Source organism: Bufo bufo, chromosome 2, assembly GCF_905171765.1.
Source record: "Bufo bufo chromosome 2, aBufBuf1.1, whole genome shotgun sequence".
NCBI lineage: Eukaryota > Metazoa > Chordata > Amphibia > Anura > Bufonidae > Bufo > Bufo bufo.
This window is the reverse complement of record NC_053390.1, coordinates 113,815,803-113,837,020: the sequence shown is the minus strand read 5'-3', so window position 1 is coordinate 113,837,020 and position 21,218 is coordinate 113,815,803. Positions and strand designations below refer to the sequence as shown.

Sequence of the window (21,218 nt, the reverse complement as noted above, 5' to 3'; positions counted from 1 at the left end):
GGGCAATGAGGTGACATTTCTCATTGACACAGGAGCTCAATTAAGTGTGACTAATCAGGATTTGCCTCTAACTCCAAATGCACCTGTTTGTACAATTGTTGGTTTTAGTGGAAAGAACGGAACTAAGGCAATTTTAGCACAGAATGTTAATTTGGAAATACCAGGCTATCTGAAAACTAAAATAGACATTTGGCATAGTACTAATTCTGAAAACATCATAGGAACTGACCTAATGAAAAAATGGGGTTGGGTCATTGACTTAGGAAATAAGGTGATCTGGAAAGATGTTGATGGATCTAAACCTGTAGTCATTGATCCCACTGAATACAGTCATGTTGGTACTGTTTGCCTAACTGAAGTTGTTTCTTCTGAACATTTGTGGCCAGAAACTGGTGATGATGAAGTTCTAAAAGAAATTGTACAATGTACTCCTTCTTTGTGGGCACAATTCAGGAATGATGTGGGCACAATGAAAGATGTATTAGTCAATGTCGAGGGGAGAGGCCCTCCTCCCCAAAAGCAGTACAAATTGCCACCTGAATCAATTGGTCCCATGTCTAAAATCATACAGGAACTGCTTGATCAAGGTGTCATTAGAAAGGCAAATTCAGTAACAAACAATCCACTGTGGTGTACTGTGAAGCCTGATGGTTCATACCGAATGTTATTGGACCTAAGACTGCTGAATAAGTATACCCCAAATGTGGCACCCATTGTTGCAGATACTCATGACATAATGGCACGACTGAATGCTAAGGCAAAGTTTTTCTCTGTTTTAGACATCAGTAATGGTTTTTTCAGCATACCTCTTGCAAAGAGCTGTCAATACAAATTTGCATTTTGTTTCATGGATGAACAATATGTATTTTGCAGATTACCTCAAGGAGCACATTTATCACCTAGCATATTTCATCAGGCAGTTGCAAAAGTATTGTCCAGATTTTCAAGACCCGATTGTCTGTTGCAATATGTTGATGATATTCTTTTAGCCACTGAGGATAGAGTTGCATTTATCTCTCTTAGCAGAATTATTTTCATTGTTGCATGAAGCAGGTTTGAAATTGAGCACCAAGAAAGTCAATCTGTTACAGACTGAAGTGAGATATCTTGGAGTGTTAATCAGTCATGGAAAGAGACAGCCTCTTCAAGAAAGGGTTGAGGCTATTGCTTCTCTTCCCATTCCAACATCACACAAGGCTCTGAGACATTTCTTGGGTCTGGTAAACTTTTCCAGAGAATTCATAGAAGGCTTTGCAGAAAAAGCTAAACCTCTTTATGATCTCTTGAAAAATAATGATGATGACTCTTTTGGACCATGGGAAGAGGAACAACAGAAGGCATTTGAACTTTTAAAGCGAAGTATGCAAAAGTCTCCAGCATTGTCAACAGCTATGACTCAGGCACCTTTTGCTTTGCAGGTATACACCTCAGACACGGCTGTGTCAGCTGTACTCTTGCAGTTGCAAGGGGGAGAATGGCGGATTTTGGGCTATTTCTCTAAGCTTCTCACACCTGTGGAAAAAGGGTTTGAAATTTGTGCAAAACATTTGGTGGGTGTTTATTTTGCTGTTAAGGCAACAGAACACATTGTTGGATTTAACAAAATCATTCTGCAGACTCCTCACTCCACACTAAAACTTCTCCTTGAGAAAAACCTCCCAGGTGTGTCAAATTAAAGATTTGCACATTGTTTGTTGTCCTTATCATCAAAACAAATTGAGATTGATCACAAGGCCAAGTATGTACTTCCTCAATTAATGCAGTATGAAGGGAAAACTCATGAATGTTCAGAAACATTTTATGAATCATATCCTAGCTTGTTTAGGAGAGATGCAGAGAACAGTGATGAACCAGTATTTGTTGATGGTTCAAGATATTGTTCAGGGGGAAAGTATTATACAGGTTATGCTATCTGGTATCCTGATAGAGGATATGTAGTTCAGCATAGACTGCCAGGACACTATTCAGCTCAGAGAGCAGAGTTAGAAGCTGTCAAGACAGTACTGACAATTGATGAGAAAGAAAACAAGAGTCCCTTGGTTATTTATAGTGACAGCTCATATGTCGTGAGATCACTGACAGACTATTTGCCAGTGTGGGAGACGAGAGGATTTGTAGATTCCTCTAACAAGGTCCTAGTGCATAGTGATACACTCAAGGACATATTCAAAATAGCTTCAAAACATCCTAATAGCTATGCTATAGTCAAAGTCCCAGCACATAAGAAAGGCGAACATGAGTTAGTTATTGGAAACAACACTGTAGATGCATTGGCGAAGGAAGCAGCTATGGCAGGAGAATTGAAGGAAGAAATTGAATCTTTGAAAGCTTTACCAGTGAGGAAAACAGACACGCATTTTCCTTCTTTTGCAGAAGAACAAGCGAAGGATTCGTCCCTTGCTGCTTCTCAGGTTGATCCAAAACCTCCCTTTGTTTGTGAAAACGGGGTTTTGTGTCATGACTGTCAGGGGGAATTGCGTCCTGTTGTCCCAAAACATTTACAAATGGAATTCACCAAATACAATCATGAGAGTTTAGGTCATTTGGGTCAGGAAAAATTGTTAGGAGTTCTCAAAGAGAAATTTTATTGGGACAAAATGGAGAAGACTGTCCAAGATGTTGTTCAGTCATGTCTCATTTGTGCTCAAGTCAACCCACGACCTAAAGGACAAAAACCTCCACTTTTACGAATTGCACCTGCTGATGGTCCTTGGTCTACATTACAGATAGACTACATAGGTCCTCTACCTTCAGGTAAACATGGACTCAGGTATGCATTAGTGGTGGTGGATGTATTTTCAAAATGGGTAGAGATCTTACCTGTCAGGAAAGATGATGCTCTGTCTACAGCAAGGGCATTGGTAAATCATGTGTTTTGTACTTGGGGGATCCCAAGAATGATTACCTCTGACAGAGGAAGTCATTTTACAGGAAAAATCATGCGGACAGTTTGTGCTATTCTAGGAGTACAACAACAGTTCCATGTAGCGTATCACCCACAATCTGCAGGTATTGTGGAAAGAATGAACCGAACAATTAAGACAAGAATTGCAAAAATGTTATTAGACAAAGAAAATACATGGGTTGATGCAGTACCCTTTGTTCTTATGCGTATAAGAGGAACCGTTTCCTCTACAACACAGTATACTCCATTTGAATTAATGACGGGAAGAACAATGCCATTAATATTCCCAAACGAACCATTCTTGTCTACACCTCAAGAAGATGCAATAGCAAGGTCCAGGTGGTTACAGTTATTGCAGCAGTATTTAAGTACAATTCTTCCATATGCTGCATCTAAAATGCAACGCATGATACCACCTCACTCTTCTAAATTTGTAAAAGGTGCTTTTGTAATGATTAAGACCTTCAGGAAGAGTGGACCTTGGGAAAGCAATTGGGAAGGTCCCTTCGAAATAATTGACACTAGGGGACAAGTAATGATTTTGGTTCAAAGAGCACCAAATGCTTCAAAGAATACTCGCAGACAACAAAAACTGTGGGTACATGTTGATCAGTGTAAATTGTATGTACCAAAATAATGATACTGCTTTTCTTCACAGGGAATGAAAATCTTCACGTTATACACAATCCACAACAAACAAGGATGTCTTCAGAAAAGCTGTTTCATGATGGGAATGTCATTGTTGATGATGATATTTACAACTGCTACGTTCACAGAATTCCTTGATGATAAAAAGAATAATCATGACAAAGAGACTTCAATCCTTGCACGAAGAAGAAGAGGATTTCGTCTTGAGGATTTTCTGGAAGAACAAATTCAGGACAATTCCAGAGACATTTCCGGAAGTCTTCGTATGGGTTTTGGTGCTAGCTGTTGTATTGAAATACACTTCAGACATGATACACACATTGAATTACATGCAACAGCAGGACCCAAACCAAAGTTCACACAATTACAAGGAACATTCATACATAACAATAGAACTGGTTCATGGGAATGTACATCAATAGATGTATTATACTGGAGTATTGTGATAAAAGGAAATGAGCCAGCTACATGGTCCGGAGATCTCACAAATGATAAGATAGCATTAGGAAAAGTGGGAAAATCTCGAGAGGAAATTTGGTTTCAAACCCAGAACTATGTAAAAATAATGGATCCATCAATTCTTCCCATAACAGGAAAGGTTGATGAAGATTGGGTGAAAAATTGGAGATTCCAAATAATTAGGGAACCTGTTGTAGTTAACATAACCATTAACTTCATAGGAATAAATGTTATTAATCCCGAACTTCAAGTTTCTCCAACATTGGTAAATATTCAGGAAGAAACTAATCCATTATATTTAAAATGCAGCACAAGATTAGAGATTCCATCCGAATCTGTGATAACATGGACTAAAGGAGAGGTATTTTTAGGTAGTTTCTCTAATGGTCCAACTAACATGATTCATAAAGGTCAATCTGGGAATGTGAAATGGTTTGATAAAAAGTTCATATTTTATCAAGATCATCCATCTCCTAAAGATTCAGGAATTTATCAGTGTTGCATATTAACTATAAACAACCATAAACAATGTGAAACTGTAAATGTTACCGTATGGTCACCTACAGAAAATATTTGTACCAAAGTTAAATTTGAATCATCTAGTCCTTTCCAGATTAACCATTTCCAGTCCAAGCCTCTTTTGAGGAATGGTAAATATGTCACCATAATGTGGACATTTAATATATCAGACTGGAAAATATCATCAAAATATCCTAAATGTGGAAAGCATCTTGCTAATATGGAGGAAGGTTTAGAAAGATGGTTTAAAAAGAGTGTTTCCAAGCAAACCAGAACTAAAAGAGGTATAGTAGAAGGTATTTTAGGAGGAATAGGTACCTTTGGAAGCTTGATAAATACAATGAATGTAAATTCATTACAATCAGATTTAAAAACCATAGGTTATCTGGAAAAGAAAGGAATTAAAGTACAGAAAAGTCTAAACCAACTTTTAGAGAAAATGATTGTTAATTCTGTAGTTGTTTTAGGATCTTCTGTTTCACATCTTCAAGATGTTACTTTAGATTTGATCCAAAGTGAACAAGAGTCAGAAGTAGCCAGGGCATGTATGGAAATCCAAATAGAATATTCTACGAATTTAAAAATAATGGCTCAGGCTTTACAGAGTGGAATTACTCCACTTGGTTTATTGGAAAATTTACCTATGGAATATAATTATAGTATGAGACATATAGATTTATGGGTAAATAAGTGGTTAGGATGTAATAAGAACACATGTATAGCTGCCTCATTGATTCCAGTAGCTGGAAGAGAACAAATGGTAGTTCCAGTAACTGTTTTAGGAGTTCCCGTGAGTGAAACACAGTTGATTTTTTATCAATTGCAATATACGGAATTTGCATATGATGGTTCTCATATAGAACAATTGGATCTTTCTTCATGTTTACACTTTGTTTCTAAAATAATCTGTTTACCGGAACAAGATAAGGAGATTTATCATTCTTGTTTCCATAATCAAACTTCTTGCCATGCACGAATTGAGAATGTATACTCAATTCATGATTTGGTAACTCAAGTTGGTCCAAACAAAGTTTGTTTACAAGTGATGTCTGAGAAAGAAAAGGTTGTAGCATTCTTTTCTTCTTGTGTACATCACGAGAATTTAACCAAGGGTTTATATTGTTTGGAAGGAGACTGGAGAGCAATCTCTATGAATTTAGGAAGACTCAATATTTCTTCCATAAATACAACCCAATTGAAAATCCTTCCAATGAAATTTAATCTCACTCAAATTGACAAATTTCCGTGGGATGAGTGGACAAAAGAAATTAAAAAAGATAAAGGTCTTTTAAAAATATTAAGTGAACAAATAAAAGAAGCAGAAATTGCATTTAATCATAAACAAGGACAATTATCAGAAATAGAACATGAATGGAATATCATGTCTGGAACATTTTGGTGGGGAAAATTGAAGAAATCTGTAAATATGTGGTCAAAATCTTCTACACAAACAGCAGTTGAGAATACGTTATCCCATCCTATTATTATTATATTTATTATTATATTTTTGTGTATTATCTATCAAGTTTTTGTTATGTATAGGATTAGGAAAACATATAGTAATATAAAGAAGGAAATTAACAAAGGAGGTAACATTTTGAAAGAAATGTTAAAAAGAACTCAGAATACCAATTCTATATGGAATACTGAATCCAAAATTGATCAAACAACCAAGTGCTATAACATGGTCAATGAGTGAATGTGATACGAATGATGAGTAATTGCGTTAGATTAGGAGGTTATGATTGAAGATTTATATTTCAAATCATAATCAGGGGGAAATGTAAAATAATAAAACTAACACTTTTTTAGTAGGATAGGGTATTTCAAGGACCATGCAAGGGCAGCACTTGTGTTGAAGTGTCAATTTTTGACAGGTTGAGACGACAATAGCATTTGGGAAGGTTAGGAATCCTCCTCCTCAGCATATTATTATTAGCTTTACAAATAAGGTATACATAGAAAACCATGATGTAAGGGATTTTACTTGTTAACCATATATGTCTGTTAGAATGGTAAATTTAGGATACAATGTAACTCAATGGAGGGTCAGACTATAAAGAAAGCTTCATCTTTTACTAGAGCAGAGCATTCTTGCACGGACACCTGTTGCTCTCTACACACACACACAGATTCACACATACACGTTATTTTGGGGAAATAAGCTTTTTCACTTATTTTAATTGTTTAATTGCTTGCTTGTAACCTTTCAAGACTTATTGCTGTGCTATATTTTTCTCTTTCTAAACTTTGTAACTTTCTTTTTATAAGAATTAAATCCTTCTAATTTTATCTTTCATCACGAACTTTGCACATTTTGTTGGGCTCCTTCTAAAGCATTTCTTGAAAAATAGAGTAATGCAGGACGTTATTCTACAAGTACACAGGACAGGGGTCAGTACAGCGCAGTATACACAGGACAGGGGTCAGTACAGCGCAGTATACACAGGACAAGGGTCAGTACAGCGCAGTACACACAGGACAGGGGTCAGTACAGCGCAGTATACACAGGACAGGGGTCAGTACAGCGCAGTATACACAGGACAGGGGTCAGTACAGCGCAGTATACACAGGACAGGGGTCAGTACAGCGCAGTATACACAGGACAGGGGTCAGTACAGCCCAGTACACACAGGACAGGGGTCAGTACAGCGCAGTACACACAGGACAGGGGTCAGTACAGCGCAGTACACACAGGACAGGGGTCAGTACAGCGCAGTATACACAGGACAGGGGTCAGTACAGCGCAGTATACACAGGACAGGGGTCAGTACAGCGCAGTATACACAGGACAGGGGTCAGTACAGCGCAGAATACACAGGACAGGGGTCAGTACAGCGCAGTATACACAGGACAGGGGTCAGTACAGCCCAGTACACACAGGACAGGGGTCAGTACAGCGCAGTACACACAGGACAGGGGTCAGTACAGCGCAGTACACACAGGACAGGGGTCAGTACAGCGCAGTATACACAGGACAGAGGTCAGTACAGCGCAGTATACACAGGACAGGAGTAAGTACAGCGCAGTATACACAGGACAGGGGTCAGTACAGCGCAGTATACAGGACACGGGTCAGTACAGCGCAGTATACACAGGACAGGGGTCAGTACAGCGCAGTACACACAGGACAGGGGTCAGTACAGCGCAGTATACACAGGACAGGGGTCAGTACAGCGCAGTACACACAGGACAGGGGTCAGTACAGCGCAGTATACACAGGACAGGGGTCAGTACAGCGCAGTATACACAGGACAGGGATCAGTACAGCGCAGTATACACAGGACAAGGGTCAGTACAGCGCAGTATACACAGGACAGAGGTCAGTACAGCGCAGTACACACAGGACAAGGGTCAGTACAGCGCAGTACACACAGGACAGGGGTCAGTACAGCGCAGTATACACAGGACAGGGGTCAGTACAGCGCAGTACACACAGGGCAGAGGTCAGTACAGCGCAGTATACACAGGACAGGGGTAAGTACAGCGCAGTATACACAGGACAGGGGGTCAGTACAGCCCAGTATACACAGGACAGGGGTCAGTACAGCGCAGTATACACAGGACAGGGGTTAGTACAGCGCAGTATACACAGGACAGAGGTCAGTACAGCGCAGTACACAGGACAGGGGTCAGTACAGCACAGTATACACAGGACAAGGGTGAGTACAGCGCAGTATACACAGGACAAGGGTCAGTACAGCGCAGTATACACAGGACAAGGGTCAGTACAGCGCAGTATACACAGGACAGGGGTCAGTACAGCGCAGTACACAGGACAGGGGTCAGTACAGCGCAGTACACAGGACAGGAGTAAGTACAGCGCAGTATACACAGGACAGGGGTCAGTACAGCGCAGTACACACAGGACAGAGGTCAGTACAGCGCAGTATACACAGGACAAGGGTCAGTACAGCGCAGTACACAGGACAGGGGTCAGTACAGCGCAGTATACACAGGACAGGGGTCAGTACAGCGCAGTACACACAGGACAAGGGTCAGTACAGCGCAGTATACACAGGACAGGGGTAAGTACAGCCCAGTATACACAGGACAGGGGTCAGTACAGCGCAGTACACACAGGACAGGGGTAAGTACAGCGCAGTATACACAGGACAAGGGTCAGTACAGCGCAGTATACACAGGACAGGGGTCAGTACAGCGCAGTACACACAGGACAGGGGTAAGTACAGCGCAGTACACACAGGACAGGGGTAAGTACAGCGCAGTACACACAGGACAGGGGTCAGTACAGCGCAGTATACACAGGACAGGGGTCAGTACAGCGCAGTACACACAGGACAGGAGTCAGTACAGCGCAGTACACACAGGACAGGGGTCAGTACAGCGCAGTATACACAGGACAGGGGTCAGTACAGCGCAGTATACACAGGACAGGGATCAGTACAGCGCAGTACACAGGACAGGAGTAAGTACAGCGCAGTATACACAGGACAGGGGTCAGTACAGCGCAGTACACACAGGACAGGGGTCAGTACAGCGCAGTATACACAGGACAGGGGTCAGTACAGCGCAGTACACACAGGACAGGGGTCAGTACAGCGCAGTACACACAGGACAGGGGTCAGTACAGCGCAGTACACACAGGACAGGGGTCAGTACAGCGCAGTACACACAGGACAGGGGTCAGTACAGCGCAGTATACACAGGACAGGGGTCAGTACAGCGCAGTATACACAGGACAGGGGTCAGTACAGCGCAGTATACACAGGACAAGGGTCAGTACAGCGCAGTATACACAGGACAGGAGTAAGTACAGCGCAGTACACACAGGACAGGGGTCAGTACAGCGCAGTACACACAGGACAGGGGTCAGTACAGCGCAGTATACACAGGACAGGGGTCAGTACAGCGCAGTATACACAGGACAGGGGTAAGTACAGCGCAGTATACACAGGACAGGGGTCAGTACAGCGCAGTATACACAGGACAGAGGTAAGTACAGCGCAGTATACACAGGACAGGGGTCAGTACAGCGCAGTATACACAGGACAGGGGTCAGTACAGCGCAGTATACACAGGACAGGGGTCAGTACAGCGCAGTATACACAGGACAGGGGTCAGTACAGCCCAGTACACACAGGACAGGGGTCAGTACAGCGCAGTATACACAGGACAGGGGTCAGTACAGCGCAGTACACACAGGACAGGGGTCAGTACAGCGCAGTACACACAGGACAGGGGTCAGTACAGCGCAGTACACACAGGACAGGGGTCAGTACAGCGCAGTAGACAGGACAGGGGTCAGTACAGCGCAGTACACACAGGACAGGGGTCAGTACAGCGCAGTACACACAGGACAGGGGTCAGTACAGCGCAGTACACACAGGACAGGGGTCAGTACAGCGCAGTACACACAGGACAGGGGTCAGTACAGCCCAGTACACACAGGACAGGGGTCAGTACAGCGCAGTACACACAGGACAGGGGTCAGTACAGCGGAGTACACACAGGACAGGGGTCAGTACAGCCCAGTACACACAGGACAGGGGTCAGTACAGCGCAGTATACACAGGACAGGGGTCAGTACAGCACAGTACACACAGGACAGGGGTCAATACAGCGCAGTACACACAGGACAGGGGTCAGTACAGCGCAGTATACACAGGACAGGGGTCAGTACAGCGCAGTATACACAGGACAGGGGTCAGTACAGCGCAGTATACACAGGACAGGAGTAAGTACAGCGCAGTATACACAGGACAGGGGTCAGTACAGCGCAGTATACAGGACACGGGTCAGTACAGCGCAGTACACACAGGACAGGGGTCAGTACAGGGCAGTATACACAGGACAGGGGTCAGTACAGCGCAGTATACACAGGACAGGGGTCAGTACAGGGCAGTATACACAGGACAGGGGTCAGTACAGCGCAGTATACACAGGACAGGAGTAAGTACAGCGCAGTATACACAGGACAGGGGTCAGTACAGCGCAGTACACACAGGACAGGGGTCAGTACAGCGCAGTATACACAGGACAGGGGTCAGTACAGCCCAGTACACACAGGACAGGGGTCAGTACAGCGCAGTATACACAGGACAGGGGTCAGTACAGCGCAGTATACACAGGACAGGGGTCAGTACAGCGCAGTACACACAGGACAGGGGTCAGTACAGCGCAGTATACACAGGACAGGGGTCAGTACAGCCCAGTACACACAGGACAGGGGTCAGTACAGCGCAGTACACACAGGACAGGGGTCAGTACAGCGCAGTACACACAGGACAGGGGTCAGTACAGCGCAGTACACACAGGACAGGGGTCAGTACAGCGCAGTACACACAGTACAGGGGTCAGTACAGCGCAGTACACACAGGACAGGGTTCGGGTTCAGTCCAGTTCCTCATGAGGCTTCTGTTGAACGCCTCTCATACTGGAGGCGGGGAGAGAATTAACCCCGCCCTCATACAGCAGCCGCCCTTTCTAGGCAGCCCAGCCATTCAGGAAGAGGAGGCGTGGTCTTCCGGATGTCATGTGACCGCGCTGTCTTGTGATCTGGTAGATGCAGGTGACCGGCGGGGCAGTGTTGTGCTGGGTACCAGGACGGTGATGGCTCTGCGGCTTCTTCCCGTCTTCTGCCTCGTCCTCCTCTCCCGGGGGGGCTGCGGTTACCCGCCCGTGCAGTTCACGGAAGAGGGAGATGTGCTGGACCCCGGCGCTCTGTTGCTGGCGGCACAGGAGGGGTCCCCGTACGGCTCGCTGTGGCCATTACCGCAGGCGGTGGAGCTGTCCCCCAATGTCTCCTACCTTCCCCCGGCTGAGTTTCAGATTGTGCACGGTGCAGGCTCCACCGCGGGGCCGGGGTGTTTCGTGCTGCAGGACGCCTTCCGGAGGTGAGTGCCCGGTGCTAGTGCTGACTGCAGCCTGCCGGACTACTACTCCCAGCTTACTCCTCTTGCTCTATGTGGAGCTCCTGTACTGCCTCCTGTGGCTCTCTGACTGTTGGTGGACTACACATCCCAGCACGTTCTCACAACTGCAGGATTTCAGGGCATGCTCGGAGTTGTAGTCCTCCAGGAGCCATGTATACTCAGCAGATCACTTCCTGGACCGTCCCTGTTTCTCTGCCCTGGCACAAAAGCTTTCTAATATGCCATCATAATGGTGGCATCATGTGACCTGACAGCCACCCACAGGGGCATGTGAGGTAAGTTCTGTATATGGACCATGGTCCTATAGGACTTGATTATAGATTGTGGTACAGTTGCTGCACTGCCCAACTTTAAAGGGGTTCTCCAGCTTTGAAACAACTTTGCGGCACCCCCATCCCCCATGCTGCTTTGGGGACATGTCACTGCTGCAGTGGCACGCATTGCCCCTCTCTTCTCTGCAAGGTGACAAAAGCGCAGGGAGCGTGTAAGTATTCTTCCATAAGTCTAGGAGGAGGCTGCTGAAAATTGTTTTAAAGCTGGAGAACCCCTTTAAGGCAGGGCTAATACTGGGATATGGACCCACTGTCTACCTCAATATACTGCCCCAAAAGCCGGCCACCAGTAGCTACCATCTTCTGGCCTCCTCCTCCAGTTGTCTATAGAGCAGGGGGCTTGGGAGGTGAGGTGCGGCCACAGCAGTTAAATTAAGGAGGACGTGTGCGGTCGCCGGCTGGATACAGGAGATCCTGATTCTCACAGTGTTAATTACCGTTGAGAGCTCATTATGTAGCTGGTCATCAGCAGAGAGGAGGACTTGGTGGCCCACCGGGAATTTTCCCTGTAAGGTCTATGGCCAATCTGCCCAGGGTACGTGGAGCTGGCATCAGGGGAAGTCCAGACCCTAAAGCCCCTTCCACACGGGTGACAATTCTTAGGGGGTGCAATGCGTGAGGTGAACGCATTGCACCCGCACCGAATCCGGACCCATTCACTTCTATGGGGCTGTGCACATGAGCATTGATTTTTCACGTATCACTTGTGCGCTGCGTGGAAATCGCAGCATGCTCTATATTCTGCGTTTTTTCACGCAACGCAGGCCACATAGAAATTAATGGGTCTGCGTGAAAATCGCAAGCAAGTGCGGATGTGGTGCGATTTTCATTCACGGTTGCTAGGAGATTATAGGGATGAGCAACCCCGGATCCCATTAACGTAAATTCACTGTATTATTTTCCCTTATAACCATGTTATAAGGGAAAATAATAGCTTTCCTAATACATAATGCTGGCATCGTCTTCCTTCTTCTTCTTTCAGGACCTGCAAAAGGACCTGTGATGTCAGCGCAGGTCCTGCTGAATGAAGATAGAAGGATCTTCTATCTTCATTCAGCAGGACCTGCGCTGACATCACCGCGCTCACCACGTCATCAAAGGTCCTTTTGCAGGTCCTGAAAGAAGACGATGCCGGTTGCTTGATCAAGTGGATAAGGTGAGTAAATATATATATATTTTTTTTTAACCCCTCAATCAACATTTTAGTAACTATTCTGTATTAAGAATGCTATTATTTTACCTTATAACATGGTTATAAGGGAAAATAATAAAATCTACACAACACCTAACTTCAGTGAAGTTCGGGTCTGGTTACCGCATTCAGTTTTTTTTTATCACGCGCGCAAAAAGCATGGCACCCGCGCGATAAAAACTAAACAACGCAATCGCAGTCAAAACTGACTGAAATTGCGTGCCTACTCGCGCGGGTTTCCCGCAATGTACGCACGACGCATCCGGAGCAAATCCTGGACGCCCGTGTGAAAGAGGCCTAAATGTAGCCCTGAGAGGTGGTGGTATCTGTAGGGTGTCCTCTACTGCTGGGCCTGTCAGGAGCCCCCTCTGCCCGCCTCCCTTTCCCTGCACATGGCTCCTGGGCAGGGTGACTGCTCTGTTTTTGTGACAGTTTTGAGGAAGTCACCAAGTGTACGTGGAAGCTCTCGTACGGCTTGGGATCTGTGCACTTGCTGCTTGTGGTTCTTATTTCTGGTTAGGCCAGTTCCTCTCGGTGTGCACGGCGCTCAGAAGGCGCTGATGTACGCCATTGTGTAGGGATATGTCACCCATAGTCGCGTTGTTGAATGAAGGGGGAAAAAAAAGGGTATATTGCACAGTTTTTTTTTGTGGTGGCCCTCTGTATAGAAAGCGTGGTCTGCTGCATTTTCCTGTACAGTAAAGCATCTGGACACGAACCGCCCTGACCACGGACACAACTTTTTATCTTTGGCTCCTGTAGTGAAAAAAAAGAGCCCTATGGCTACGTAATGTTTGTCGGGAGCTGTTCCCAGCATATGCGTTAAACCTAATACTGAGGCGCTGTGTGCACTGAGACTTATATGGCGGCATTTTAGCGTTCCTCCGTCCACCTGCACATGTTCCGGAATATGCATTATTTTTCTGTGCAGAAAAACCGAGGCGTAGTACAGTACCATGAGATGAGACAAATCTCATGTACACTTTGCAGATATATTTCTGTGCGGATTTCCTAATCCACTTCATGTCAATTATGTTTGCGGTTTTAGCTGTAGATTTCACCCTTTTCAATGGAAGGTGAGATCAGCGGGAAACCTGCTTCTAATCCGCAGCAAAAACCGTTGTTAGACATTACGGATTTTGTTATTGATATGCTGCAGAATTGCACACCGCCACCTGTGTACAGGTGGTTTTACAGCTGCAGCCCCCGACCCCTTGCCTTTCTGCTGTATTGGGCCGAGATGACCATAGGGCGTATTATGGAGGCATAAAATCTGCCACATGTCATCACAGACAAGTAAAGACCGCACTGTGAGGCTTAGGCTACTTTCACACTTGCGGCAGTGTGATCCGGCGGGCAGTTCCGTCGTCGGAACTGCCCGCCCGATCCGCCGATCTGCCGCTGACTGAAAGCATTTGTGAGACGCATCCGGGTGCGGATCCGTCTCTCAAATGCATTGCAAGGATGGATCCATCTCTCCGCTTGTCATGCGGACCGACGGATCCGTCTTGTACATTTTTTCACATTTTTACCGATATGCGCATGCCGGAGCGACTGATCCGGTATTCTGAATGCCGGATCCGGCGCAAATTTTTTCTTATGGGGAAAAATGCCGGATCTGGCGTTCAGGCAAGTCTTCAGTTTTTTTTGCCGGAGAGAAAACCGTAGCATGCTGTGGTTTTCTCTTTTGCCTGATCAGTCAAAACGACTGAACTGAAGACATCCTAATGCAAAGTGAACGGATTACTCTCCATTCAGAATGCATGGGGATAAAACTGATCAGTTCTTTTCCGGTATAGAGCCCCTAGGACGGAACTCTATGCCGGAAAAGAAAAACGCAGGTGTGAAAGTAGCCTTAATTCCATTGTATGCAGGATTCACATGAGCACAATATGGATGTACACTCACCTAAAGAATTATTAGGAACACCTGTTCTATTTCTCATTAATGCAATTATCTAGTCAACCAATCACATGGCAGTTGCTTCAATGCATTTAGGGGGGTGGTCCTGGTCAAGACAATCTCCTGAACTCCAAACTGAATGTCAGAATGGGAAAGAAAGGTGATTTAAGCAATTTTGAGCGTGGCATGGTTGTTGGTGCCAGACGGGCCGGTCTGAGTATTTCACAATCTGCTCAGTTACTGGGATTTTCACGCACAACCATTTCTAGGGTTTACAAAGAATGGTGTGAAAAGGGAAAAACATCCAGTATGCGGCAGTCCTGTGGGCAAAAATGCCTTGTGGATGCTAGAGGTCAGAGGAGAATGGGCTGACTGATTCAAGCTGATAGAAGAGCAACGTTGACTAAAATAACCACTCGCTACAACCGAGGTATGCAGCAAAGCATTTGTGAAGCCACAACACGCACAACCTTGAGGCGGATGGGCTACAACAGCAGAAGACCCCACCGGGTACCACTCATCTCCACTACAAATAGGAAAAAGAGGCTACAATTTGCACGAGCTCACCAAAATTGGACTGTTGAAGACTGGAAAAATGTTGCCTGGTCTGATGAGTCTCGATTTCTGTTGAGACATTCAAATGGTAGAGTCCGAATTTGGCGTAAACAGAATGAGAAAATGTATCCAACCTCTGATGGCTACTTCCAGCAGGATAATGCACCATGTCACAAAGCTCGAATCATTTCAAATTGGTTTCTTGAACATGACAATGAGTTCACTGTACTAAAATGGCCCCCACAGTCACCAGATCTCAACCCAATAGAGCATCTTTGGGATGTGGTGGAACGGGAGCTTCGTGCCCTGGATGTGCATCCCTCAAATCTCCATCAACTGCAAGATGCTATCCTATCAATATGGACCAACATTTCTAAAGAATGCTATCAGCACCTTGTTGAATCAATGCCACGTAGATTTAAGGCAGTTCTGAAGGCAAAAGGGGGTCCAACACCGTATTAGTATGGTGTTCCTAATAATTCTTTAGGTGAGTGTATATTACATCTATATTCTGACCCGACAGCAGGTTTACCTGACACATACCCTCAGCATTGTGGATCCCTGTGATTCTGAGCGTTCAGGTCCATTATAAACCCATGGAGTAATACTGACTGAATCTACATCCGCATTATTCTCGTATAAACCTCATGTACTTCATGTCTGTTGGCGTCCACCCAGATCTGCCACTCCCTGACCAGGGTGCATTTATCACAAAGTTCAGATGTTATGTGATGGCACTGAATCCCCTGTCTTGTAATAAGTCAAGGAACAGGGAATCATCGACTGCTCTTTATGATATAATGTTTTTATATTGTATTAAAGCTTAAAGGGCATCTGTCAGCAGTTTTTTACCTATGAAGCTGGCTGACCTGTTACATGTGCGCTTGGTAGGGTTGTCACAATACCAAAATTCTTATTAGATTTCGATACCATGCAAAAAATATATAAAACGCCAAAAAATCAGCGTGCATTCCACATTTTATGGTACGTCCGGCCCATCATAGAACAGTCCTATCCTAATTTTTGGGGGGACAAGGTGACTTTAAAAATGGCAAATCACGTTTTTTTTTTTTTGTTTTTTTTTTTTTGTTTTTTTTTTTTTGTTTTTTTTTTTCTCCTGTTACGGCGTTCACCGCATAGGAGATATTTTTAAAAAAAAATATTTTAATAGTTGGGACTTTTCGGAAGTGGCGATTATGTAATTTGTTTGTTTATATACACTGCTCAAAAAAATAAAGGGAACACTTACATTATGTTTAAGTCCAAGTCAATCACACTTCTGTGAAATCAAACTGTCCACTTAGGAAGCAACACTGAGTGACAATAAATTTCACATGCTGTTGTGCAAATGGGATAGACAACAGGTGGAAATTATAGGCAATTAGCAAGACACCCCCAATAAAGGAGTGGTTCTGCAGGTGGTAACCACAGACCACTTCTCAGTTCCTATGCTTCCTGGCTGATGTTTTGGTCACTTTTGAATGCTGGCGGTGCTTTCACTCTAGTGGTAGCATGAGACGGAGTCTACAACCCACACAAGTGGCTCAGGTAGTGCAGCTTATCCAGGATATATATTACATTCATATATACCCTGCACATGTAGAGGCACTTATTATCGTATATACATTTAGTCATAGACTACTAATTGCCTGCTCTTGACATGTGCATTTTTGTAGTATTTTGTATTGATTTAAAATATAACTTTTATTATTTATGATAAAGCTAAAATGAATTTTTTAGCAATAATTATCTAACTTACTAGTTAAAACTCTCTCTGGACTTATAGATAGTGCTTCCTTTTATATTTATTTTTTTATTTTTATACACTATAACTGCAGCAGTGGTGATTTGTTAGCAATTGCTATCGATTAGACAGCCTTTGTGGATGCAGGCTGCCTTATGTTTGAATACTGTATTTATACCTTGTCTTATAGTAATTAGGTGGTTATTACTGGTATATTTTAGCTCCAGCACTTGGATATTGTGGAGCCAGCCTGCTTGCTGCTCATTGTCCAAGACTTGTACCTATGGCTTATTTATTGCAACATTTGTTGCCTGTAATCGCCCTGTAACTTTTCTTATATAGCTGCTGCTATGCGCCCCACTGTCTGCTGGTGGTGCTCTTTCTGTGATCTAACTGCTTGGATCGCTGACTATTGGTGACAGCCTGTCTCTGTTTAACCAGTCTATTGGCCCACTATTGCGGTTTGCTGCATTTGCTGATGGTGCTGTTGCCAGCGTGGTGCCTTTGTGGGCTGTCACTTATTTGGTCAGACGCTGGATCCCTGATCTACTAACTGTCCAGAGTCTAAAATTCTAAAGACTGCCCCCCGACATGTTTCGCCATGTCCATGGCGTCTTCAGGGGATCGGGCAGACTGCACGGAGTAATTGTGTGGCTCAGTTATTTATAACCTCCCCTAAGGTGACGTGACATATGCTCGGCCTATCATTGTACTTGTAAGAGCTCGCTTACTTGGTACCTGGAATCTGTATGGCTGGTTGAATTCAGTTAGAACTGACGTGCGTCTTCTCGCGATAGCTGGTCAGTTTTCGCGCATGTCATTTGACTTAGAGTATTTTCAATGTTATTATTCTTCAGCCGATGGTGCGCATGTCTTTAACTTGTATTACGGTGTTGTTCCTTTTCATACCTCACTGCTTCTCCATTCTTTTTGCCATTGATTGGCTAGTTTTCATAATTTATTAGCGTTAGTATTACCATCTGAAGTTAGGTCTCTACTAGGTGTATATTGATTTTATATATTAGTCTAGGTGTTATTTATAATAGCTGCTTATGTCTAATGATTTATAAATTCTATATATTTATTTATTGGTTGTTCTGTATTTGTGGTGATTCTTTGGTGCTTTGTGAGAACAATTGTTTTTAAATTTATCAATTTACTTCTTTTGTTACATTATAATTATATCAATTGGCTATCTACTTGTGACAGTTAGAATGGTGATGGTGTACTTACATATTTTACCCTAATTGGTTGATAATTATTTTTATTCTATACTTATAATTATTAATTTTATGATACTATTATACCTTATGTGATTTTCGAAAAGATTGGTGGTGATTTGTGAATTTAGTGTATATTTTTAATTATTTATTTATTGATATATTTTATTTTATTTTAAATGTATTTTTATTTGTTTTATTTATTTATTTATTTTTTATTTGTTTTATTTTATTTTTTAAAAAAATTTTTTTTATTTTATTTTTAATTTTAAATTTTAATTGGTATTTATCTTATTTTGGTGACTTTTATATATGGTAGAGACATGATTTGGAGTTCTGTCTAACAATTATTTATTTCTTGATTTTACTCACAGATGGAAACTTCACTTCGGATGGATTGGACAGTGAGGTAATGATTTAGTTTTTAATATATTTTTGATTTTTTATTTATTATATGGATTGTGATTTGGGTAGGTATTGGCCACTACTCCATGATTTATTAATAGTTAGATACCTGATAGTTCTCATATATTTATGATTTTTTGAGGGTTTGCATAATTTTCATATATTATTTACAGGAATGATGCATAGGTGAAGCCTTCGTTTAGACCTTGAGGTGTGAGGCTTTTTAGTCTATAAATCCAGCGCGTTTCTTCCTGCTGTAGTTTTTTATCTATATCGCCCTGTCTCGGGCCTGGTTTGATTTTTATTATTCCCCATATTTTTAAGCTGTCGCTTTTACCGCTATGTACTGCTTGTACGTGTCTGGATAGGGTGTTGTCCGTTTTTAGGTTGATGTCACTGAAGTGTTTTGATACCCTTCTTCTGAGTTGTTGTACTGTTTTTCCCACGTATATTTTGGGGCAACTGCATTGTATGGCATAAACTACCCCTGTAGTCTTACAGTTTATATACTGGGAAATTTTGTACTTCTTCTGATCGACCGGATTTTCAAATTCTTTACAAGCTAGCATCTTGCAGCAAAATTGGCAATCGCCACACGGATAGGATCCTTTTGTGGTTAGCCATGTGGTCTTTTCTGTGTGTTGATAGTTCCACTGAAAGCTTGTGCACAGCCACTTTCAGTGGAACTATCAACACACAGAAAAGACCACATGGCTAACCACAAAAGGATCCTATCCGTGTGGCGATTGCCAATTTTGCTGCAAGATGCTAGCTTGTAAAGAATTTGAAAATCCGGTCGATCAGAAGAAGTACAAAATTTCCCAGTATATAAACTGTAAGACTACAGGGGTAGTTTATGCCATACAATGCAGTTGCCCCAAAATATACGTGGGAAAAACAGTACAACAACTCAGAAGAAGGGTATCAAAACACTTCAGTGACATCAACCTAAAAACGGACAACACCCTATCCAGACACGTACAAGCAGTACATAGCGGTAAAAGCGACAGCTTAAAAATATGGGGAATAATAAAAACCAAACCAGGCCCGAGACAGGGCGATATAGATAAAAAACTACAGCAGGAAGAAACGCGCTGGATTTATAGACTAAAAAGCCTCACACCTCAAGGTCTAAACGAAGGCTTCACCTATGCATCATTCCTGTAAATAATATATGAAAATTATGCAAACCCTCAAAAAATCATAAATATATGAGAACTATCAGGTATCTAACTATTAATAAATCATGGAGTAGTGGCCAATACCTACCCAAATCACAATCCATATAATAAATAAAAAATCAAAAATATATTAAAAACTAAATCATTACCTCACTGTCCAATCCATCCGAAGTGAAGTTTCCATCTGTGAGTAAAATCAAGAAATAAATAATTGTTAGACAGAACTCCAAATCATGTCTCTACCATATATAAAAGTCACCAAAATAAGATAAATACCAATTAAAATTTAAAATTAAAAATAAAATAAAAAAAATTTTTTTAAAAAATAAAATAAAACAAATAAAAAATAAATAAATAAATAAAACAAATAAAAATACATTTAAAATAAAATAAAATATATCAATAAATAAATAATTAAAAATATACACTAAATTCACAAATCACCACCAATCTTTTCGAAAATCACATAAGGTATAATAGTATCATAAAATTAATAATTATAAGTATAGAATAAAAATAATTATCAACCAATTAGGGTAAAATATGTAAGTACACCATCACCATTCTAACTGTCACAAGTAGATAGCCAATTGATATAATTATAATGTAACAAAAGAAGTAAATTGATAAATTTAAAAACAATTGTTCTCACAAAGCACCAAAGAATCACCACAAATACAGAACAACCAATAAATAAATATATAGAATTTATAAATCATTAGACATAAGCAGCTATTATAAATAACACCTAGACTAATATATAAAATCAATATACACCTAGTAGAGACCTAACTTCAGATGGTAATACTAACGCTAATAAATTATGAAAACTAGCCAATCAATGGCAAAAAGAATGGAGAAGCAGTGAGGTATGAAAAGGAACAACACCGTAATACAAGTTAAAGACATGCGCACCATCGGCTGAAGAATAATAACATTGAAAATACTCTAAGTCAAATGACATGCGCGAAAACTGACCAGCTATCGCGAGAAGACGCACGTCAGTTCTAACTGAATTCAACCAGCCATACAGATTCCAGGTACCAAGTAAGCGAGCTCTTACAAGTACAATGATAGGCCGAGCATATGTCACGTCACCTTAGGGGAGGTTATAAATAACTGAGCCACACAATTACTCCGTGCAGTCTGCCCGATCCCCTGAAGACGCCATGGACATGGCGAAACATGTCGGGGGGCAGTCTTTAGAATTTTAGACTCTGGACAGTTAGTAGATCAGGGATCCAGCGTCTGACCAAATAA

The 21,218-nt window shown here is 42.5% G+C and overlaps 1 protein-coding gene across 2 annotated transcripts in view; it reads left to right on the top strand.

Moving 5' to 3' along the window:
* The first annotated feature begins 11,019 nt into the window (after positions 1–11,019).
* Positions 11,020–21,218, top strand: part of LOC120992454 (beta-hexosaminidase subunit beta-like) — a 69,673-nt gene continuing 59,474 nt past the window's right edge. For both annotated transcript variants that reach the window (XM_040421448.1, XM_040421446.1), the window contains exon 1: positions 11,020–11,388. In XM_040421448.1, the coding sequence (XP_040277382.1) occupies positions 11,105–11,388 (284 nt within the window). In that variant the 5' untranslated portion in view covers positions 11,020–11,104. The remainder of the gene's footprint in view (positions 11,389–21,218) is intronic.